This window comes from Scardinius erythrophthalmus (assembly GCF_964197995.2).
Source record: "Scardinius erythrophthalmus genome assembly, chromosome: 19".
Lineage (NCBI taxonomy): Eukaryota > Metazoa > Chordata > Actinopteri > Cypriniformes > Leuciscidae > Scardinius > Scardinius erythrophthalmus.
In genome coordinates, this window is record NC_138239.1 from 29,762,020 (window position 1) to 29,787,580 (window position 25,561).

Genomic DNA, 25,561 nt, shown 5'->3' on the forward strand with positions numbered 1-25,561 from the left:
GTGTCTCAGCAAGTGTACATCGTATGTACACTCGAATTCAGAGAGGATTGTGGGTAAAAGTAGTGAAGAATGTAGGGAATGATGTCGTTTACTCAGAATTCGGACACCACTACAAAATGGCCGACACCCTAAATAGTGCACTATATAGTGGATAGGGAGCGATTTCAGACACAGCTCTCGTCATCATGGAGAGTGCAGTTCATGGTTGCATAGCAACGACAGACGCCACAGGAGAACAAGCGCTTGTGGAAAGGAGACAGCGGCACGCTCGCGCTTTCCACTTGTTTTTACACATCTATTGTTTGAGCATGTGACTGCGCGTTTCTCCTTGCTTTCTATTGTTATGCGCAGCATATTTCCTGTGCGCACAAACACAGCCCCAGACAATGAATTGTTTGTTCGGTTAGCGAAGAAGAGCATGATGTATTTTGTATAAAGTTTTTTTTTTGTTATTAACTGCTTTGAGAACTGGAAATGCATAATTCATGCATACAAATCTATATATATTAATAAATACAGATGATGATCAAATTAGACCAATGCAAAAAAACGAAATTCGTGCCTGCATTTATTAAGACAAACCTAGTAAAAACGAATACAGTATATACACTGACTTGGCAGCTCTGTGAAATGTAATACAACAGTGCCACCTACTGTCTAAATGCATTAACATTAAAAGTGTGAAGTGAAACTCTTGCATAGACATAGGTAAATGGTGTTTGTCTATTAGCCTGAAATAAAAAAAAAGTAAAAAAAAATCAGATCTTGTGCTTCCTCACATTGGAGTCTCGAGTTAATGTACAAAGTTTAGTTTCGATACGTGACAACGTTCCTGAAATATGAATTACTTCCTGTTTTGGCGACTACGCCGCTGATTTCGTTTGGCTGTGACGGGCAAACGCGTCCGAAAATCAAAAATCCTTCTAGTAACTTTTGTGAGGCTTGGATCAAAAGTCCAAGGATCATGTACATCTAGTTTCGTGAAGTTCGGACCAAATTTGTGACCTGTGAAACTTTAGTTTCGCTTTCTGTTCAATCCACTATGGCGGACAAACGACATGGACTCGTGATGTCATCTTCGCGAGCAACTTACACCGGTACTGACCGTACGTTTTAAAGTTGGAACGGTGTCTCTGTCTCAAAGGGCCTAGGTGCAGGAGCTGGCCAGAATTTTTCTCCCGGGAATAATAATAATAATAATAATAATAATAATAATAATAATAATAATAATAAGAAGAAGAAGAAGAAGAAGAAGAAGAAGAAGAAGAAGAAGAAGAAGAAGAAGAAGAAGAAGAAGAAGAAGAAAACTTAAGAAGAACAATAAGTGTGCTGCTTTCAGCAAGCACACTTAATAATACTTTTACCGCCAATTGCGGGTGTGTATTTGCAGCCTCTTACCGCTAAGAGGCGCTACAATCACAGACGTCGCAAAGTGTCAGTTTATTCTCTCTATTGCTTGAGAGCGATTGAAAGCTGGTAGCAAATCAATTCAAATGAAACATTGAACGAATTCATAATCACAATACTGAAATTACTGAAATTAAATTGAATAAATTGAATAATGAAAAAAAAAATTCAACATAAAACACTGCAATAGAAAAATTTTAGGCCACATCAATGAGGCTTTGTAAGAGCATAAGACATTATGTTAAATATATTCAGACGATAGCTCTGTGGTCAATGCAATAGCATGAGCCTCTCAGAGCTTCAAGCGATCTGAGATCGAATCTTAGTGTAGCCGACAGTGTTTGTTTTTCCGTTCTTGATGCTTAAATATGTATCTGTTTATTAAAGTCAAGCATCTTGTTTAATTATCGATTGTACACTACAACATAAATTTACTACAACATAAATTTACTACATTCCAGTTGAGCCGCTGCAAAGACGACACATCTGATGAAGGAAGACTGTCAGTCGATCGCACCAGTCGATCTGTTTTTTTTTTTTTTTTTTTTTTTTTTTATCATTCACGAAATTGAGATGACTGACAGTGATACCCAGCCATAGCAACGGAAGACATTTCTCAAAACAGATCGAACAAATCAGAAAAATACTTTCAATACAGTATTGCTTTCAATTAAAAAAATAAACAATGAAAATGTAAAATAAAAATAAAATTAAGTTTGAAAACCCATCGCATATTTCAAGGTATAAATAAAGTGTTGGGACAGTTTATTTATTTAAAACAGGGTTGCATCGATAGAGTTTATTCCCTTTGCGATGCAAAACATAGAATCTTATTCTAGCAACATTTTAAACTTCTATTGTCAAAGAAATTGCAGCTTAAAAAAATTAAAACGGTACAAAACGAAAAAAGTTCAAAGAACATAAATTAAGAACAGGCGTTTTTCTTTGCCTCTTTCTCGCGCTGGATCTTTTTTTAGTAGGCCAAGTTTCTTTTGTCTCCCACTGCGCACGCCGGGTCTTTCTCGAAATTAAACATTTCATGGTAAAAACACACCATACAGCTGATAATTCCAACATCCACACAAATCACGAAAGAAAAAACTGTAACAAATAGCCTTTGTTGCTTCAAAGACACAGCATGCCTTGCTGAATTCACCTTACAATAAAACGAGGTTGATCGCGAATTAGCTCTGTATCTGCTAAATTGAAATTGTGTGTGGAAAACCTTTAAATACAATCAATAAAACTACAATATTTATAATTTAATAAGATATAGGGCCTATGGACTTTTGGAGATTTTGAGATTTATCCTTAAAAGAATTTAGCCTTTGCCTGCATCAGGCTGGCTATCCGACACTCTCCATATGAAAGACAGAACATTAACACCTCCTGTCCTGCACCCCCACGATAAAGCAACTATAGCCTACTGCCTTCTCCAACCCCCCCAACAGGCTATCTGAGTTTGCAAAACAAAACAAAGAGTTTGCCACTCGTCGTGGTGTGTGAAAACACTTAATTATAAACTTCAACATTTCATTCAAAACAATCTCAAAACGCTTTGTGACATTTTGAAAAGCTGTGCATGCATTACTGCCACTGGAACCATGAACGTAACAGAATACTGGTTCTGTTTTGATTGTTTGTCGTTTAAACGTGCCTGTTGCATATCTTTATTTTATATATTTTATATGGTCTATTGAATTAGCATTGATATATAGGCCTATATAATTTTTTTTAACAGAACTGCTTTTGAAATTACGATTGGAATTATTAGAAGTAAAGTCATTGTATAATATTTGTTCCTTAGTGTAAAATGGAAATGCATGGTAATTTTATTTTATGAATAGGCACAATACCCATTTTCACAATGCCCCTTTGCACCACCTGACGGTCATTTTGCGAACGACTTTTGAAATGCTGGTTTATTTCTGCCGCGGTAATTTCGCCGGCTGGCGCGGCGGTAATAGGCATTCTGGTTGCGCGTACCATCTGTATATGTGTATGTATATATATATATATATATATATATATATATATATATATATAGAGAGAGAGAGAGAGAGAGAGAGAGAGAGAGAGAGAGAGAGAGAGAGAGAGAGAGAGATTACTGTGAAATTAAACATATTTCATTTATCTTGTTTAACGTGTTTATTTTTTTCATAATTTCCTATAACCAGCAAAGTAAACTTATCAGATTGAAAGATGATTCTTTGCACACTTTTATCAAGCTAAATTTTGGTAATTTTCCAAAAATGGACACTAGGAAACTCCAAAAGGACACCTAATAACCAAATGATATAAGGGGTCCATATAATTAATACATTTATGCACACCAAAAGCAATGAGCTTGTAGAGCTTGTTTAAGTTTTAGACATGTAAAGTTGCGATTCTGAACAGGACCACATGGAGATGCCAAAAAATAAATAAAAAATAAACAACCAACCACCTAAAATTAAACCAACCGCCTGGAGCTGACTGCATTATATGGCTAAAATAGTACACAAATCCAATCAGAAATACTAATCACAGCAACATACATACACATGCCAGATAAAAACGTTACCCTGAATGTGTGTGGAAACAACTACTGAAATGTGTTATAAATACAATATGTGCGATCAGTGCGTTGAGAACAAACATACATGGTTTGTTTGTGCATCAATAATAAAGGACTCAGGCCTGCATACTGTACGACTCCTGTACGTCACTGCATTCGGCTTTACATTGATTAAAATTCGCATCCATCAAAACTTTATATGCGAGAAGCTAGTTTGCTTTATCCAGCTGAGAAATATATATATATATTCATTCATTCTTTATATACAGCATATACACATATACACCTTAAAAAAGCTTCAGTGTCCTTAAAAGTACTTTTTTGTTCTTAGCTTGTACTGTAGCTTGCCCTAAAAAAAGTTAACTTGAGTATATTGACTGCAATTTATGTATCTTTATGTATTAGTATCTTTTAGCTTGACAAGCTAGTTTCAAAATAGCTCTCCGAACACTGCACATTCATACGCATTTCCATTCAAGTTTGACATTAACTTCTAAAGGACAGCTTCATCTGGTGACATTTAAATAATGCAACCAATGCTAATCTTAATTAGCATAGCACATGTTTTTAACTACTGCTGACTGTTTAGAAACTTAAAATAAACCCTTTAGAAGCACGCTTGTGTAATGTGTATGTCTCTTTGCCCACGGAAACAAGTTACAAGTTATTATACTGGAGAAAACCTGCCATTTATGAAACTTGTAGACTTTCAGGCATGGGCTCTGTTCCAAAACATAGTGAGCTGTTGCAGTGATACTCTAATATGGACAAATATACATAGAACATACAACATTTACGTAAAACTCTTTACATTTATTTAGATGACTGAACTTTTTTAGCAATACTTTTGATATTGAATTAATTATGGGTATTTTTTTTCCACAGCCTTCATGCCACACTGGAAAAGAAAAGTCGTGGCCTACTGGGAGTCGGACTTGAAACCCGAAGGTCGCGGGTTCGAGTCTCAGTACCGGCAGGAAATGTAGGTGGGAGACCCACTGCTCTGGGTGAGTGATAATTTTGATAAAGACTTCATATCAAGTAAATATATCTGAATTTAAGAATGTACAGATATTTGTACTAGAAAACAAGTCAAAAATACCTAGTCAGAATTTATTTATTTTTCAGTGCAGAAACACACTTCATCCCTAAAAAAGCTCACTAGGTTTTTGGAAAGGAGCCAAGGTAGTCTTGAAACAGGTCCTTTGTGATTATTGGGTTAAACAGTAAACATTAAACTTTTGTAAGGAACAATGACATCCTGGCCTGAAGCTCTGATGTCCAGCCAGAGTGGGATGATACGCTTCCCGTTCAGTCAGTTCCTCTCTTTTCTGCTACAGAACAGCATGTAATCAAGTGGCTTTTAGTATATTTAATGTAAGGACATAATGGCACGTTTTCAAGATGATAATCTCCTCAAACGCTCAGCATGAGCACGACATCATGAATGTTTCATTTCCGTATTACTGGGACTCTTTTCAGACCATCTCTGAACGCTCACACAGATATGAAAATCAGTAAAGTCTACTGCACCTCAAAGGAAGAAAATAAAAGACCATTTCTCAATAAGGATAGCACATTTCCAGAAATTGATTACTTTCTACGCACACCAGTGATTTAATCTTGCAATTCTGTCAAACAGGCAACAAAGAACGTGATGTTTTGGCTCCTTTTCAGCTTTTCGTCAACTTCCCGAATCCAGCAGGATCAGACCTGCTCTGAAACTCTCCTGGCTTCCATCCAAACACAAGCTCCAGCTTAAACACCAAGGATGAAATTTTCCTTCAGCACACATTCAGATGAGGCATTGGTTTACATTTCATTCTCTTATTCTGGGACTGAGAGCTGGTTATACACATATTTGAGGGCAATCTTTGATATCAACATTCCTGTAAATTTAGTTTCAAATGTAATCAAACACAGATGAATCAGCCAATTCAAACTACTCTTCAAACTACTGTTCAAAAGTTTTTTAAAATTTTTTTTTTCTTATGCTCATCAATGCTGTATTTATTTGATCAAAAATACAGTAAAAATTACATATTGTGAAATATTACAATTTAAAATGTGTGTTTTCCACTAGAAAGCTAAATTTCCAGCATCATTACTCCAGTCTTCAGTGTCACTTGATTCTTCAGAAATTATAAAGGCCCATGAGTCAGTCTAGTATGGCCTATACAACATCTTGTATACCCAACCCAACTTGGACATATCTGGATTTAAAAGTGTAGATGCAAATTTCTCTCACCACAGGATATATCTCACATAACTTATTATTTGTTATTATGAGATTATGACATTCTTCCCATTCTGCTTGCCATTTATATAATATATACTGGTTGATAATTTAAGGATCAAGAAACATTTCTTATTACTATCAATGTTGAAAATGGCAATCAATGTTGATTAATATTTTTTTTCGAAACCGTGATACATTGTTCATGATACATTTGATACATGATACATTGTTCGTGATACATTTCTATTCATCAAACAACAGGATTGTTTGATGAATAGAAATTTCGAAAGAACAGCATTTATTTGAAATATAATTATTTTGTAACATTATAAATGTCTTTACTGTCACTTTTGATCAATTTAATGCATACATATATATACACACACACTGACCCCAAACTTTTGCAGTATTGTATTAATCCACTATAGGATGTCTGAAATACTCTGAACGCACGCAGTAAATAAATAAAACATGGAAGACCGACTGTGGCAAAACTATATTAGTTAAATTAGGTTGTACCAAATTCCTATGTACCGCATTTGATGAAAAACTTCTCTATCGTGGGACATTATGCAGGAAAACAGATCTCCAGGATCAATACCAAGCAGCTCTAGCATATTTATGCAGTACATGACCACCAATGAAAACAGCCTGATTTACATCACTAACCAGGGTTGATGTAGACATGAGCCAGCTCTGGTTTCCTACCTGGACTCTGCTGCTGGGATCCTTTTTAATCCATTTGATGACTGTCTCATAGACCAGCTCCTCAGCTTTTGTGTTTAGACTGTCGTTGGACATGTAACTAACCAGGTCTTCTTTGGAAATGTTCAGGATTTCATCTTGACCGGCCACATCGGGGAAGTTCTGCAGGGCGAAGGCCTTTGCCATGTTGTGGAGCTCAGTGCACTGCATTGCCTCGGCCATGGCCAACACTCCCAGACAGTTACTGGCTGTCAGCTGTTTCTCTGTGAGAGGAACACACGCATGAGCAAAAAAACAAACCCTGAACGCATTAACAGTGAGAGGTGTTTGGAAGATTACATTTATCCAAGTGTGTTGCTGCGAATATAATATTGCAAGCAGCTAGTGGGATAAACACCTAAGCATGGGAATAGATTGGACCGGAGGCTCACCGGGGACTAGCCCAGACAGACACAGACCTTTTTTACAGCATGAAAGGTCAACAAAACCACTATTAAACCTGCTCATTCTTCATAATGCACAACTAAAACAGCAGTTTTGGCTTAAACCTGTATATTATTCATTTGATTTCCATTATGTGATGCATTGATTGTAAATTTGATCACCCATTCAAGTTAGGGCCATCAAATAAAGTGGAAAAAGCGTCACTTCGTCCATTTGGTTCAATTATTTACAAGAGACACATTCTACAACCATATTCACTAATGACTAAGAACACCTATGTATTCTCGTTTACACAGGCATACTAATAAATAAATAAATAAAAATAACAAGCAGAGAAAAATTTTAAATAAATATCAAGTAGGCATAATAAAAAATAAAATGAATATAAATATAATATAAGTATGGAATAATTGACGACAGGCTGTTGAATTATTAGAAAAATAATGCACACCCGAGGTGGTAATGCGGTCACGACGCGAAGCGGAGTGGCTGTTCACCTCGGGTGTGCATTATTTTTCTAATAATTCAACGGCCTGAAGTCAATTATTCCGCTTACACTACAGTTACCACACCCCGAAACATTGTTCAGATTATGTATTTCAAGACGTTTGTAAAGTTTTTGTCATTAAAACGCTCTATTATGTAGGACTAATTTCTTACGCATCTAATCCAATGCCTCCGTTGCTAATTCCAAAACGTCATTTTAGAGTTAGTAACGGAGGTTTGAGCCACTGATAGCAGACTAATGCTGTGGACACACGACTAGCTGACACATTCTCTGACTGTTTTCATCGACAGCAGCAGATTTTAAACACCGACTTTGAACACAGACTGAACGCATGGGCATGATCAGTCATACGTATCAAATTACATTCATAACCGGCCTTAAAGTGTGTCCCCAGTTATTAATGCAGTTATTAGAGAGAGAGATGTTGCAATAATGAAACAGAAAAGCATGTGCGTCAATATTATTATTTATTTATTAATTCAATTCCTTTTAATTAATTCGAATTCATTCTTTTTGTTTCTATTATTGACAGATGACAGACTAGCCAAATAAATGAAACACAAAGCCCCTTTAACAAGTAGGCCTATCAATAATTATTTATTTGTTATATTATCTGCAATAATAATCCGTGCTGCAGGACTATCCATTTATTTAGCCTATATTCAGTTTAATTTTCTATTGATTATAGATAGGACTATATACTTTATTTATTCAAATTAAACTGCATGTTTCCATTGATTGTGAAGCTAGACATTGAAAATTCCAGATCAAGCGCATGCGGCTAAAATGTTTTTTCTTGTTATGAATTGTATCCTATTTTCCGTTATTACCGTTAACTACGCGAAGTGATATGGAACTGTAACGCGGTCAAGACCTGCCTGGAACTACTTTAGCTGTGCGTTTCCCTGAAAATAATGCACACCTTAGAACGTTCGTCAACCAGTCAGATTTAAGCATTCAACAGCCCTGTAGTATAAAAATAAATAATACATATACATATATATTTTAGAAATAATGTAAAACCAATGCTATAAATACATATTTGTATAAATAAATATTATGCAATGGATATAAATTGAACATCTTTCTATAGGTGGCATTTCAAACACTAATTTTTAATATCAAGTAATGTTTCTGTAAATATGCCATATGTTGAATGACATGTTTATGAGTAATTCACACTTAAAAGTGACATTCTTATAAAAAAATGCAAATAGAAATTACAGCATTCTATTTTAATTTTGTTTTGTACAATAATTTTGACTAATAATAATTTACAAGAGTTTAGTGATGCTGTGTGCATTTAATTTCAGAATAAATCTATCATTATTCTATATTATTGCTGTAACCACTATTACAATTAATTAAACTGCATCAATTATTTGCAAGATTTTATAAAGGCTGCATTATCTACAACGGTAAATAACTGTTGGCTTTAATTGGGTGAAATTGCAGGTGCGAGCATTATTATTCCTGCGTTAAATCAAGCATATATGAAGAGCTCTGGATAAAGGCGTAAAGAAACCACACGTCTCGTCGTAGCACTTAAAACACAGTTATGTGTGATGAAAGCACACAAGGTTATAAAACCATTAATGGCTTTGATTTCCATCACCACATACTTCAATGCACCATCATGATTATAAGAACTCAGAACTCTTTCCAGCTCATGAAACCTTGACTGCCCGCAAGATGAATCTTCTTTGGCGAGCCTTCACTTTTCATACGCATTCAACTGTCATGTTGCTTATCTGAAACAGTCACGCTAACAAGAAGTTTTAAAGTCAGTCTTGCACATTTCGATTTTTCTTCTATAACTTTTTTGTATACTGAAGTAGATGGAGCACTCCAGCAACTCCCACCAGGAGAGAATGTCATTTCATAGCCGTTGAGGGGCTGATAGATTAATAAGCTCCAGATCCCAGGGGTTCATAGGAAGAGAAGTACAAACCAGAGCTGTCAAAGCTGCCGACATTTACTTTTTGATTCCGAGCTAAACTCATTATTCACATTCCTCGCACCTGCCTTATCAACACAAATCTAAAAAGGGCATAATTCATGAGTGTTAAAAAGCATTTTGATTACTCAATTCAGTTTAGTGCTGTCAAATATACTGAAAGAAACAATTTCGCCACTACTCAAAGCTCTAACTATTTACAAAAGTGACAACCACATTCTACAACCAAATTCACTCCTACAAATCACAAATGACTAAAAAACACCTATTTATTATCTTTTACACAGACATAATAAATAAATAAATAAAGCTAAGCGAAAAGCCAAAACCAAATGAAAAAAAAATATTTACATGAATATTTTATAAATACATATTATATATGCATAATAATAAATATAAAACAAATAATAAATGTAAAATAAATATTATAAATAAAATTATAATATACATATATATATATATATATATATATATATATATATATATATATATATATATATATATATATATATATATATATATATATGTATATGTATATATAATTTGTTATAAATAAATGTTGTAAATAAATATCTGTAAATTATTAAATATAAAATTATAGGTGGCATTTCAAACACTGATTTTTAATATCAATTAATGTTTCTGTAGATTTGTCATATACGTTGCATGACAACATGTTTACAGGCCATTCAGTGACATTTTTATTACAACTACAAACAGAAACTAACACTTTTAGCATGAATTTATAAGAATGTTAATCTATTTAATTTGAACTTAAGATCAAATTCAAATTCTAATCTTGCATTCTGTATGCATCTCAATGCAAATTCTGAAACTAAATAGACACTGCATTCTCAATTCAGTTGTGGATGGTGCAGATCGCCGGCCACAGCCACCCGACAGGATTGGCATTCTAAAATATGTATGGATTGTCTCCTCGGAGTCTGGCTTGTAGTGTAATATCTGACTAAAATATCACGAAAAGTATTCTGATTACTAGATATTAGTGTATATCATTGTCAAGACATCTGATCGCAAGCAGCGTGCAAGCCATTACGAGTGCTGTAATGAGCAACAGTATTTCTGATTCACTTCAGTCCACAGTAGAGCGTGTGTGTGTGTGTGTGTGTGTGTGTGTGTGTGTGTTATGCCCGTATGTCAATCAACATAACACAAGCCTCCAGCTCTGAGGGGGGAAACAGAATCCAAAAAGAGAATGTGAGACATGGACAGAATGAATAATGAGCATATTCCCTCACGGCTTCACCATGAAGTTACAGTAAATTACTCCAAGATTTTAGAGTACCTACAAAAACAAACTCATTAGAAAGCCTATTATCATAATTTGTCCATGAGAGATTGAACACTACAATTATGTTCTGCATTTATTGCAGCCTTTATTTCCTGAGGTCCTCTTTCAATGTTAAACAAGGTTACTTGCACCAAAAACAGTCGTGACTTTGTTTTTCATGTTTTTCATATTTTTCACCATCTCACTGACCAAACGTGATGCGACAAGTTTCTCTGAACAAAAACCGGTACATATTCGGACCCGGCTGTTTTATGAAATACATGCAATTTACTGTTCATTCAAACAGCAAAAAATTAGTGGTAACACTTTACAATAAGGTTCATTAGTTAACTACATTAGTTAACATGAACTAATAATGAACTGCACGTACACATCATTTATTAATCTTTGTTAATGTTAAGTTCAACATTTACTAATACTTTATTAAAATCTTATTAATTAATATTAATTATATAATAATAAAATGCCCAATTAATGCACTGTGGACCTAACCCTAACATGAACTAACAATGAACAGCTGTATTTTTATTAACTAACATTAAAAAAGATGAACAAATACAGTAACAAATAGACTGCTCATGGTTAGTTCATGTTAGTTAATACATTAACCCTCTGAGGTCGACAAACGCGCGGGCATTGTGCTTTTGTAAAATAAAGAAAATAAACAGGGTGTGCGTTCTGCCTCTCCGTCGCGGTGAACTTTTTTTTCTTGAGCACGTCTATAAACTGAAACAAAACTCAGCGAATACTTGTCACACATTTGTGAGCCATATACCTTTATAAACATTTAAGTGTGTACTTTTAAATGATCGGATTCAAAACGAAAACAAATATTCTCTGTTTAAGTAATTTGTATAAAACCAACAAGATGTCCAGCTTCTCAAACGCTTCCTAATTATTTTTAATTTGGCCACGCCCACTCGCGCAAAAGATATTCACATGCAAATCTCCACATGGAACGCGGACTCGCTCATTACCTCAACAACAAAACACTTCACTTCACTTTTCGTCGAGTTTGAAAGACGTGCCTGAGCTTACATTGGATTTAGGCTACCTCAGAAGAAGAAGAACGCGATTTGAAGACAAGAAAGATGTAAGGTAAGAAATTCTTACATATTAGTTTGTTATTGTTGCATAAATGTCACGTTGCAGTTGCTAGATATATGGGGAATATTATAATATTTAGACCCGTGTTTACTGTTACTGTGTTTGTGGATATCTGCTCAAACGTAGATATGTATATGGTAACCATAATGTTTTATGTTTGAGCGCGATCGCGTTTGAATGTATCATATTTTTGATAGCGATCGCGTTTGAATGTATCATATTTTTGATAGCGATCGCGTTTGAATGTACTTTATCATATTTTGGATGAAAGCAAAACGCACCAAACGGCTTCATGTTTTTATTATTATCTCATTTCATATCATCATAACGGATGGAAACATTTGAAGTAACATGATAATCAATATATTTTTCTCTAGCTTAGTTGTTACTGAAATCTTTTGGAAGATTTATACTGCTATAGGTTATTTATTGTTATTATTATTTTATCCGGCACTGCGCATATACCTTATGCCTACAAGGCACAACAAACCTGGTGTTCATTATATTATATATTGTTGGAAACATTTGTGTGTGTGTGTGTGTGTATTCTGTGAATTTTAAAAAGGAATTTTAAAAAGCAATTTTAACCAGAAAAATCTAATATTTATTTCCAAAATCGTGCAGGCCTTTCTCTTGATATCAGTATGTTCACTTTTTTTTTTCAGGGCCCAGATGCCACTGAGGACTTCAACATTCACATGAGTCTCTGTACGTGAACACGGTAAAGTGAAAATCTTGGAAATGAAAGGTATGTACAATGTTTTTAGGAATGGCACAAAGGTCTCTGTCTTTGAAGTGCTTTTTTGGCATTTGTTGTGTATCTTTGGATTATGTTGTGTTGTAAATAAATCCAAACAATTTAAAAGCCATTCTTTTTTAAATCTCCTCATTTACAGTATTGTGCAAGGTTGCTCAGAATGAAAGGGCCTGATAGCTCCTAATAGGGCCGTTAGGGGAGGTTCTTTGTCTTTCTCAGGTGAGAAAAGCTTACATATCAATGAGCTCCCGCATAAAGCTTTTTAACACAAAACACGTCGTAAAATTTTTAAATCAATATATTGTCTTATCTGAATGAGCAGTCAGGGTGATTTTCACATAGTTTTGCAGCAAATATTCTAGGCTACGTCATACAATTTTCAAAAGTCTTGTGAAAAAATAATCAGTATGGGTTTCATTGCCTTATTTCAGTGAGAATTTTTTTTTTGTATTTTCACAAACTACGCATAAATGTCATTATCTCAAAACTACAAACTTTTACATACATGCTGCTGATATATTATTGTAGCAGTGTTTGTGCTGAATACAGTGTAATTAGACTTTAGCCATGAAAATGTCACAAGTAACAGAAATAACCAGAAATGTCAGAGCATGTCAGAACACCTCCAGGGCCCAGAAAACAGCTCAGACCTCAGAGGGTTAACTAATGTTAAAGGTACAATATGTAAGAATTTTGCATTAAAATATCCCAAAATCTCAAGGCCAGTGTTATAAATTTTAAGTTGATTACTTACAATATCCCAAATGTTTCCAACTATTTTTTAAATCGTGAGAAAATTGCGATTTTAACCAAGGAAACGGGGCGTTAGAGCAGGGGAGATCTGGGAGTCGCCATTATTTTTTCGTGCAGTCGTTATCTTTACCGACTGCAGCTGGTTCTATCGACAAAGCATGCTTAATTTTATATTTTCCAAATGTAGCATTCAGTAATAGTTATGTTTATGTAAGGAAAGTATTATTGCTTTAGATTTGTGTTTAACGTTAGTTTATTGACATTGTTTATCTGGTGTTTATGGCAATGTAAATAAATATTGCATGTGTTATACATAAAGATTAATCAGTATGTGTGGGTACAACTACAATATACATGTGGGTACAATGTACAAATGATGTGGGTATGTTCGAATGTACTTTTACAATTGTTTAGAACACGTAAAACTGCGCCGCGTTATCACAACAATGAATTTGACATACAGTAACATCTATGATAACCAATATAGTATTAAACCTTACTTTTCTTGCGGTTAATTCATTTTAATGAAATAAAAGTGTGATGAGGCTCAAGAGTCAGGAACGAAGAAGACAGGGATCGGCGTGACTGGGACTTTATTCAAATAAAACAAAACAAACAAAAGTCACGCACAACGCACATTCACTCTGGCAACCGTGACGGCACAAAACAGTTCAAAAATGAGAGCTCGGATCCACCGGTTTTCTTTCTCTGTGTCCAATTTTCTCTCCAGTCTCTCTCTCGTTCCAGCGCGGCTTATAAGTGGTCTCTCCACGCCAATAAAACTGCAATAAGACACAGGTGTTCGTCATTTGCACTTGACCTTGCGTCCCGCTCGTCTCGTTTCTCTCTCTCCCGTTACAGAACCGCGCTGAACCACGCCCCCTCGCCACAAAAAGCATGTCATTAAACGCAACATTTATAAAAATAGAACTTTACCTCATCCATGAACATGATTTTTCGATTCCCCTCTGACTGATTTACATTTACATTGTTGTTGTTTGGAATGTAGCGCCCTCTAGCGGCAAAAAAATCGTGTATATTGTACCTTTAACTCATGAACCTTATTGTAAAGTGTTACCAAATTAGTTGCTTTAGGAACACAGCTTTGGTGAAATGGAAACATCTAGGGAAATATTTCTTACCGAGGAAGGAGACACAGACTTTGCAAAAAGTGTTGAACTGAAACTTGTTGGCCGCCTCCAGTAAGGTCTTGGCGTTGACCGAGTCAATGATGAGGGAACCAGTATAAACAAACTCCAGGAGAAGCTCCAGAACGTCTGAACTGATGTTGCTCATCGTCAGCTGCATCTTCTCACCGTTTCTGTTCTCGCCCGATAACCTGGACACAGATTGAAGACCGTTAAACCAGAGACCTGCAGGTTGGATCTCAACTGCAACTACTATATATATATATATATATATATATATATATATATATATATATATATATATATTATTTAAAAAATTTAATTATATATATAAAATTTAAACTTAAAAATTTTAAACTTAAAAAAAAAACTTAAAAAACATTATTATTAGAAAAACATAATAAACATTATTAGAAAAAAAATTAAATACTAAAATTTAATTAAAAAAAAATAAGGAAACACTTTACAATATGGTAACAATACTTCTGAACAATACTTCTGCAGAATTTATTAATCTTAGTTAATGTTAATTTCATCATTTACTAATGCATTATTAAAATCAAAAGTTGTATTTGTTAACATTAGTTAATGCACTGTGAATTAACATGAACAAACAATGAATGACAGTACTTTTACTAACTATCATGAACAAAGATAATAAATACTGTAGCAAATGTATTTCTCATTGTTAGTTCATGTTAGTTAACACATTAACATATGATAACAAATGAGATAAAAAGTAATACTTTACAATAAGGATTGTAAAGTATTACCTTTTTTTATATATACTTTTGTATGGACTACTTGTATGGTGTTTCTTATTGTCCTTTTAGGAGCTTGGCATGGTCACTATCATTGCAGAAAAATTCTACAATAATTTTACACTGTAGAAAATACGAAATGACATGAGGTACATTAAATAATGGTTTGCTTTTGAGGGAACTATTCCTTTTAGAAACAATTAAAAACCTATCAAGCATTGCAAAGTGGGATGGACTCATTTGAAAGAGCATCCACTAAAGCTGTTCAGCGAGTGTGACTCAAAGTCAGGCCTTTGAGTTTCTCTACAGCGGCGCTTGAGGGAAAACTTGAGTGAGCTGCTATGCATTTCCATGCATAATACATATTTAAAGGCATATGGGGAGTGCAGATTGTCTGGCTCCTGAGATGAGCTGCACTCCGTCTAGAAGAGGGGCATTGGCTTAGCGTATCTGCACAGGGCTGATTGACTTTGGTTTTTTCCTTTGTTTGGGTGTGCGTTATAGACGCTAAACCTATAAACCTCAATTATTAGGGATGCTGCAAAAAGACGTGAGAGGTGTCTCGAGAAACAAAAGCTCATAATGACGTTCCATTAATGGACGGCAGGTGGTTAGACATGGCAGTGAGGTGAAAATAATAATAATAATAATAATAATAATAATAATAATAATAATATCATCTCTTCTGCCTCAGCTTACGGTTCCTATTCTATTTGAACACATGCTTTAAAGGTGAAGTGTGTAATTTCTAAAAAGTCACTTTCAGCATCAAACTGTACAAATTTTACATTGCGGCAAGACAATGTGAAGGGATTTTGCCCGTATTTCAGGGGGACAAACACTTTTCACTGATGGATAAAATCAAGTTGTATTCGGAAATGCATCACATTTTCAAAGTAAAATGGGTTTTGAATGCACTTTCATGTTGCACCAAAACTGAGAAAGAATCAAGTATTTTAGCATCAAAAATTGTACACTTCCTCTTTAAACAAATCACAGCATGTGTTTTCGTGAGTCTTTATGAAGACACTTGAAGTCTAGGTATATTTAGAACCTACAGTATGCAAAGACAAATACACGCTACATATGACAGACAGACAACGTGATGTAAGCAGGGAAGGAAAGGAGGGGGTAGAAAATCAGTTCTGCCACAGGGAACCAGCAGCCATCCTACAGGAAAAGGGACCATTCCATGACTGGGACGAGGATTTACTTTCAAATACCTGCCAAAACAGAGTTCAACACGGCCTGCGTACGAACGGTGATATTAGACGTTATAAGAGGTTTGACTTGGAGGGAGGCAAAAGGCAGAGTATGAGGTGAGGTGGGTGTCTCTGGCGGTGGCTGCAAAATCAAGAAATGTTACTCCTGAAAAGAAAAACAAAAATGCAAAGTTTATTGCTGTCAGGTGTAAGTGGAGAAGGAGAAATATTAAGAAACAAAAGGCAAAAAAATAGTTGACCATTAAGATGTGGGGAAGAAAAAGAAAATATAAATTCAGCCCTCTCTCTTTCCCTGAGATCAATTAGAGAAATCTAAATCCACACTCCCACTCGCACTATTTCCATAAACACTTCCGCTCAGAAAAGAGCTTTTTGGACATAATTTTATTCTCAAGTATGAACGTCTGCCCTGAAAAAAATATCTATATGGTTATCAAAAACGTTCTTTTCATCCACGGTCTATGACTGTTATATTGATTAGACTCTGAAAATACAGTATGGCACTCAAGTGGGAAAAAAGCCTAATATGTGCATGATTATGCTGGTTTCTAAAACACTGTCTTTAGTATATATTCTCAGGCAGCATAGCATGCATCATTTGTAGAGATCCCAGAATGCATTCAGATAAGCTCAGTGAAAAAAAAAAAAAACTATATTTTATTAAAAATAGATACATACTTTTATAATTATTTTATAAATAAATAAATAATACACAAATGCATAAACAAATAAATTAAATGAAAATAAATAACAGTATAAAATAAAAATAAAAAATACTTGTTCTCAGAAAATAGTTTTTTGGCCATAATTTTATTCTCAAGTTTGAAACATGCCTCCCCTGACATTTTTCATTAAATGGTTATACAAATAGTTATTTTTGTTCACGGACTACGACTATTATATTGATTAGACTAGAAAAATACAGTGATGAAAATATGGCACTCAAAGGGGGGTGGGGGGAGCCTTTTAAGAAAGAGAGGGGTCTCTAAAATTGACACAATTTCCATTTTTCCCACTTTCCAGGAAATTTCTAGCGCATTCATTTGCCTACGTCCTTGAGAGAAAAGTGGTCTGAAAAATCTATAAATGTGAGTGCTTTCTTTATTTTTGAGTTCGCTGACATACTGTTGGACAACATTATACCAGATTATACACCTGAGCTCTGATTTGCTTTCATTAATTCTGCAGAGCAAACATGTTATTTGAACGGAAAAGTATATATATATATATTTATTTATTTTTGGTGGAACTACTTTTCTTTTTTTTCTTTTTTTATTGCAGATTAACAAAACAGTAACATATACACGGTAATAAATCATTGACATAAATACAGAAGCGAGGGAGAAACAGAAACAGAATAACAACAATGAAAGAAAGAGAGAGAAAGAAAAAATAAATAAATAAATAAATAAAATAAAATAAAAAAGAAATCTCAATCTCATTGTTGATATTTATAATCAATAATAATATATCAATATTAGTGGTGTTATTATTATCGATGATAATAATAATCATAACAATAGTAATAGTGTTAGTTTTAGTGATTTATAAAAAAAATTATATATATATATATATATATATATATATCAAAAATAAATAAATAAATAAATAAATAAATAAATAAATAAATAAATAAATAGTAAATAGTAATGATAGTATTAGTGACAGTAATAATAATAACAATAACAATACATTAAGATCAGTCCATAAGTTATTGTATATTTGCTCTAAACTCTAGGTCAGGGGCTGATCCACAACTGCCAGTGAGCACAACCAGCATGTCCCCCCGACATAGACACCTCTCCTTTATCCGACAATCCAATCCCCTCCCCCCCACTGCCACCAGCGACACCCGGCCACAGCAATTAATCCTCTATGCTCCATTGAGTCTTCCTCCAATAAGTATGCTGGGGCACCATATCAGGCACCACCATACCAAGCTCCCTTAGTCTGGTAGTGACCTGACATAACCAAATGTTATTAGTGGTTGGCCCTCTTGTCCCAATTTTTTTTTTTCTCCTCCTCCTCCATGGCTAGGACCATGGTGTGCACTGGTTAGCTACCCAGCCAGAGACACCATATCCAACCCAGGTATCAATCCAAATTATTTTACATGAGGGAGGGATTTGGCCGGAGGCAGTGAAAGGGGAAGGGTCAATTAGACCACTGAGACTACAATGACCATGACAACAGGGCATGCCAATCGGACCCACCAACAGCACCTAGAACAGACGCCCAACCCAGACGGTTTATATTATTAAAATATCTATATATATATATAATAATTTAATATTTATACTTTTAACATTTTGTTATTTATATAATAAAGAGAGGACTGACTAATAATTATATTAAAATATTACCAAAATCACTATTCTTAATACCACCATCACAAATGGAAATAATTAGTAATAGCAATAATATGCAGATTTAAATAAAAGAAAAGTATAGCTTATTGAACATCATATATATCTATATATCTACACACATATATTGGGGGAGTGCGTGGATCCGGTTACAGGTTGCTGAATTATATGAAGATGAGTTGGGAATGGCTTCCAGATATCAAGAAATGTAGATAGAATATTCTTGTTAGTGTATGTTATTTTTTCTAATGTGATGTATTCTATAAGAAGATTAGTCCAGTGATTGATATTTATACAGTTTTTGGACTTCCAGTTTTGCAAAATTACTTTCTTGGCGATAGTTAGAGAAATGAGGAGTGGATTTTTGTATTTAATTGGGAGATGATCAACTTCCATATAGTTATTGAGTAAACAAAGTGACGGAGATGGAGGGATTCCACAACCCATGATAACAGAGAGTTTTGTGGTCACTGATATCCAAAATGAGTAAACTGATTGACAGGTCCATAGGGCATGAAGATAGTCATCTGTGCTCCCCATTGTGCACTGTGAACAAATGTCTGTGTCCCTCAAGCCCATTATAAACATCTTTTTTTCAGTGATGTGGATCCTGTGTATAATCTTAAACTGTATGAGCTGGAGGTTAGTATTGCTAGTCATTGAAAAAATATTGTTACAGACTTCCTTCCAGAGGTCGGTGTTGGGGGATAAGGCTAAATCATTTTCCCATTTGTTCATGGGTATTATAATTGTTGTATCATTATTTAATATAAGTTTATGTAGTTTGGATATTAGTTTGTTGGTGTTAGTAATTTTCATTATATCTTCCATTAACTTAGAGGGATTAAGTGGGTTATTAATTATGTTGATCTTGGATTTAACTATGGATTTAATTTGTTGGTATTGTAGAAACTGTTCTCCCCCAAGACCGTATCTCTGGACTAGCGTTTGGAATGATACAAATTTATTATTTTCAAATAAGTGATGGAGATGCGTAATTCCTTTTTGTTTCCAGGATGGAAAATGTATAGGTTTATTGCATAGTTGAAAATCAGGGTTGAACCAGATGGGGGTGTGTCTACATGATGTTAGTGATGAGTTATTAATTTTATTTACTTTCCACCAGGCTGTTAGAGTTGATGCAATTGTAACATTATTAAAATAGTGCATTTTTTTTTATTGATTTTGGTAGGAAGGCGAGATCTGAAACTGAAGTATTTTTACATTGATTTTGTTCCAATTCCATCCATGAATAATTGTGATTTTTATTATGGATCCATTTATACAAATATTGTAGCTGGTTTGCTAAAAAGTAATATTGAAAATTTGGAGCTTCCAGGCCACCTTGTGATTTTGTCTTCTGTAATTTTTCTAGTGATATTTTGGATGTTTTGTTTTTCCAATAGAATTGAGAAATTAATGAATCAAGTGATTTGAACCATTTATCGCTGGGAGTTGTTGGAAGCATTGAGAACAGATAGTTGACTTGTGGTAAAGTTTTCATTTTAACTGTAGCAATGCGCCCGACAAGTGATAGTGGTAGGTTAGTCCAGCGTTTTAAATCATCTCCTATTTTTTTTAAAAGTGGAGTATAGTTAAGATTGAACAACTCTGACAGTCTGGAAGAAATGTTGACACCCAAGTATGTAATGTTGCCGGTGCGGAGTGGGAGAGAAGAATCATGATCTGTGGAATCCCAGGCATCCTCTGAGAGTGGTAGTATTGTTGATTTATTCCAGTTTATTGTATAATCAGAAATTTTTGAAAAATTATTAATAATTTTAAAGGTTTCTTTCAGTGATTTCGAAGGGTTTTGCAAACATAACAATAAATCATCCGCATAAAGACAGATTTTATGTTGTGTATTGATGTTTTGTATTCCTCTGATATTATTGTTTTGTCGTATTGCTGCTGCAAGTGGTTCTATAAATATGGCAAATAAAGAGGGAGAAAGTGGGCATCCTTGTCTGGTCCCTCTGTGAAGTGTGAAATTTTGTGATGTGATCCCGTTTGTTGTTATTGTGGCCCTAGGTGAAGAATATAATATTTTTATCCAATGGATGAATGACTCTCCAAAGCCAAATCTGTGTAGAGTGTAAAAAAGAAATGTCCAGTTTACTTTATCAAACGCTTTTTCAGCATCAAGTGATACAATTATAGTTTTTGTTTGTTTTTGTTGGGCAATATTAATTAAGTTGAATAATCTGCGTACATTATCTGAGGCATTCCTTTGTTTAATAAAACCTGTTTGATCATGGCGAATTAACATCGGGATAACTGTTTCTATTCTAGTAGCTAATACTTTGGTGATGATTTTTAAATCTGTGTTTATTAATGAGAGAGGTCGGTAACTAGAAGGGTGCATTGGATCTTTGTTTGGTTTTAGCAGAAGTGTCATAGCTGCCGTGTTCATGTGTGTTGGTATTGTTGATGTGGTTTTAATTTCTTTGATAACTTTGACGAATAACGGAGATAGAATTGGCCAGAAGTGTCTATAGAATTCAGCTGGTAGTCCATCAGGTCCTGGTGATTTGTTATTTGGCATTTTATCTAATGCTTTATGGAGCTCATCATTAGTGAATGGTGCATCTAATGCATTTGCCTGCTCTTTTGACATTGTTGGTAGTTTTAATTTTTTCAGAAAATGTTCTATTTCTTTTGCATCTGTATTGTGATCTGATGAATATAAGTTTTGGTAAAAAGTTCGGAATACATTATTAATTTCTTGTGGGTTCTGGGTTATTCTGTCTGATTCATTGTATATGGATGGAATAATTGCTTTTTCTTGTTTACGCTTTAGTTGATTTGCTAAATATTTGCCCATTTTGTTAGAATATTGATATTGTTTATATTTGAGTCGTTGGATAATAAACTGTGTTTTTTGGTTAATGATGCTATCGAGTTCAGCTTTAAGACAGTTTAGTTCGCATTGTATTTCCTCACCAGGATCGGTAGTATAGGTATCTGTGAGAAGTTTAATTCTCTGTTCTAAGTTATTTTCCAGCTCTTGTTGTTTTTTTTTCCTGTATGTTGAATATGATATTATTTTTCCTGTAATTACTGCTTTGCCTGTTTCCCATAATAATGATGGCGAAATCCCTGGAGAGTCATTCATTTCCAGAAAGAAAGCCCATTCTTTCCTAATGAAACAGTCAAAGTCGGAGTCGTGGAGTAATGAGGTATTGAAACGCCATCTGCTGGGGGGTTTAATAGAAAATTTAGTGTTTAATGTGATAGAGATGGGAGCGTGATCGCTGATTATGATTGGATGAATTAAAGTTTCTGTTACATGTTGGGTTAATGAATTACTGATGAGAAAAAGATCAATTCGGGAAAATGATTGGTGAACAGAAGAAGAATAGGTATATTCTCTGAGTGAAGGGTTATTCATTCTCCAACTATCGCCAAGTCCAAAAGTAGTCATATATTGTTTTATTGTTTCAGTAGACTGCCCAGTTCTTGTGGAATTGGTTGAATTTGATCGGTCCATTTGTGGGTTGATAACAGTATTGAAGTCTCCAGCAATAATAATATTATTTGTGTCAGGTATTAGTGAGAAGAAATTATGAAAGAAGGATGGGTCATCAGTATTTGGTCCATAAATGTTAGCTAGTGTGTATGTTGTATTATTAATGGATATATTGATAATAATAAATCTCCCTTCTGGGTCAATAACAGATGTGTTAAGAGTAAGTGGGATGTTTTTATTTATTAATATTGAAACTCCTCGTTGTTTACTGTTGTATGTCGATGAGAATATGTTGTTAAATTTACTAAATTTTAGATTTTCAAGTTCGGATTTTGTTAGGTGTGTTTCTTGTATGAAAGATATATCTGCCCCCAATTTCGTCAGATGGTTAATTATTTTAGTCCTTTTTGCCTGGGTCCGGAAGCCACGCACATTCCACGATACCATTTTAAGTGTTTGCATGATTGTTGATTAAATGTCTAAAAAGAGATAATGATGATAGTAGCCTAATAATAACAAAGAAAAAAAAGACTATAGAGAGACTATAGACTATACATATAAATGTGTACAGAATACATATAAACAAGTACAGTGTGACATAGTGAAACATACTAAACAAAAGTATTAGGATCGGTGGATTATCCACGCAAGTATCTGTTTAAAGAACAGAAAGAGGGTGGATCATCGTGTCAATATATAATAGGATATGACAGGCACAGATTTTTCGATGTTGTAATTAGAAGAGCCAGTGAGTAATTTTGGAGTCACGGTAGAGCTGTCCATCAATGAAAAGTTTGTCCACAATTATATTTGCACGTTGATTGTTTTTTCTGTGTTTTTTTCATGATGGGGTAGAGGATTCTGCGCCGATCGTTTATTTCGCATGGAAATTGGTCATTTATTCCGTAGCTAGTTCCTTTCAATTCTTTGCCTTTACTTTTGATGAGTTCTTTGTGCTTGTAACGTTCCAATTTAGCGATGATCGGTCGAGGTGATTTATTTGACCGTGTTCCGAGACGATGGACTCTGTGAAAGGTTATTTGATTTATAGTGTCCGGTTGGAGTTTGAGTTGATTTTTCATGAAGTCTCTGATCATTGCTTCGGGATCGTCGGAAGGATTTTCAGTGATGCCAGAAAATATCAGGTTATCGCGCATGCTTCTTGTTTGAATGTCTAGAATGGTTTCTTTCATTAATTTGTTTTCTTTTATGACTGTCTCCATCTGTTTGTTGAGTGATTCAGCATTCATTTGGAGGGATTTATTCGACTGTTCTAGCTTTTCAATATGTGTGTATGCGAATTCCAGACTTGCTCGAAGTTCTTTTACTTCTTCATGTACTGAAACCAGTAAGTCCAATTTGCTGTTGATGGATGCAAGTACACTGACCTCAATTTCTGTAGTTTGTAAATCCCTGGTGTCGGTAGATGATGATGATGTCTTCTTTCGTTTGTTTGTTTGTTTGTTTGTTTTCGGGGTTTGCTGCGTTGTATCCATTTTGTAGCAGTTGTAGTAGTGATCGATGAATATCTCTAAGTCCGTTAGTTTTTCCAGTGTAAATGGGGAAATGCCCTCGCGATGAGTATTGCTGGTACAGTTGGTACAGTAAGTGCAGTTAATACAGTTGGTACAGCTCTCTCTCAGTGAGCGTGTGCCGCCATGATGAATCTCACTCTCTCTGCGTGGAATCTCGCGCTACTCAGCCATCTGCCGCGCTACTCAGCCCCCGCCGCGCTACTCAGCCCCCTTTTTTACTCTTTCAAGAGTCGTACTGAACAAGATCCTACTTTTCTAACCCAGCTTTATGTATAGTTTACTTCTTTAGCTGGTCAGGACATCCAGCCTAATTTGGATTGCAAGTTTTGAACCCATTGCTCTAAACCATTTAAACGTATGCCTATACTGTATTCCTTATTGCATACATGACAAATTATAAAAGAATCAAAACAAAAGCAGCTAGTAGATATCAAACCACTAGAACTCCTGAGTTAAGTGTACTTTTAGATGGAACAAAACAAATCAAGAGCTGCCAAACTAAAGTGGGCTCTTCAATGCCAGCTATCCGTCTCAGACTAATAACGTAGTGTCTATGCTAATATATACGTGGAAACACTCAGCAAGTGGCAATATGATGGATGCACTGCCAGAAACAAAGCACAAATATTCAATAAAATCCATCAGACAGGGTGAATCTCTGGAGATATTGTGAAATTCATAAGCGGCGCTGCCTTCTATCAATGTGAACGAGGAAGTGCTAATGGCTACATATTACATTCAAACGCAGATCCACTTAGTGCATGATTTGCTAAATGGATGAATCACTTTTTAATGCATGTTTTCTCTGAGAACGACAAATATAGCAGGTGTTCTTTATAGACGATTAGATAAACCCGGTTCGTTTAACTGATATAAACGACGGACACCCTGATAACGACTTCAGTCTCAGCCGGATTCGCCCATTAAAGGGCCGAGAGACATCTCTGATATTAAACTCAGATTACAGCTCAATGCATGTATCATTTTCAAAGATCAATGTTTCGTTTAGATTTGATATTCATCATATAGGTTTTTTTTCTCTCTCTAAAAGTTCATAGATTAAAGTCAGCTTTTCTAATGTGTAAACAAGCAAATAATCAGGCTGAAATAGTGTAAGACCACTCACATTTTTCCCACTAGAAATACATGATAAATAAATAATGCAAGAATGTTTTCAGAATGTTTTAGTATGCCAAAAGCTTTACAAATCACGGCTCGCCATTGATTTTAACGTCAGACTGAACTTTCCAGTTGAACTCTTTGAGGTGGAACTGGATTAAGCTATCTGTTCATATGCATTATATTGCCTTAAT

At 34.8% G+C, this 25,561-nt stretch overlaps 1 protein-coding gene across 1 annotated transcript in view; it reads right to left on the reverse strand.

The window, feature by feature from the left end:
- Positions 1-25,561, reverse strand: part of LOC308679861 (kelch-like protein 29) — a 263,473-nt gene that overhangs the window by 128,079 nt on the left and 109,833 nt on the right. Inside the window, exons 7-8 of the mRNA XM_081347670.1 lie at positions 14,889-15,085; positions 6,912-7,171 (exon numbers count right to left, since the gene is read on the reverse strand). Of these exons, the coding sequence (XP_081203796.1) occupies positions 6,912-7,171; positions 14,889-15,085 (457 nt within the window). The remainder of the gene's footprint in view (positions 1-6,911; positions 7,172-14,888; positions 15,086-25,561) is intronic.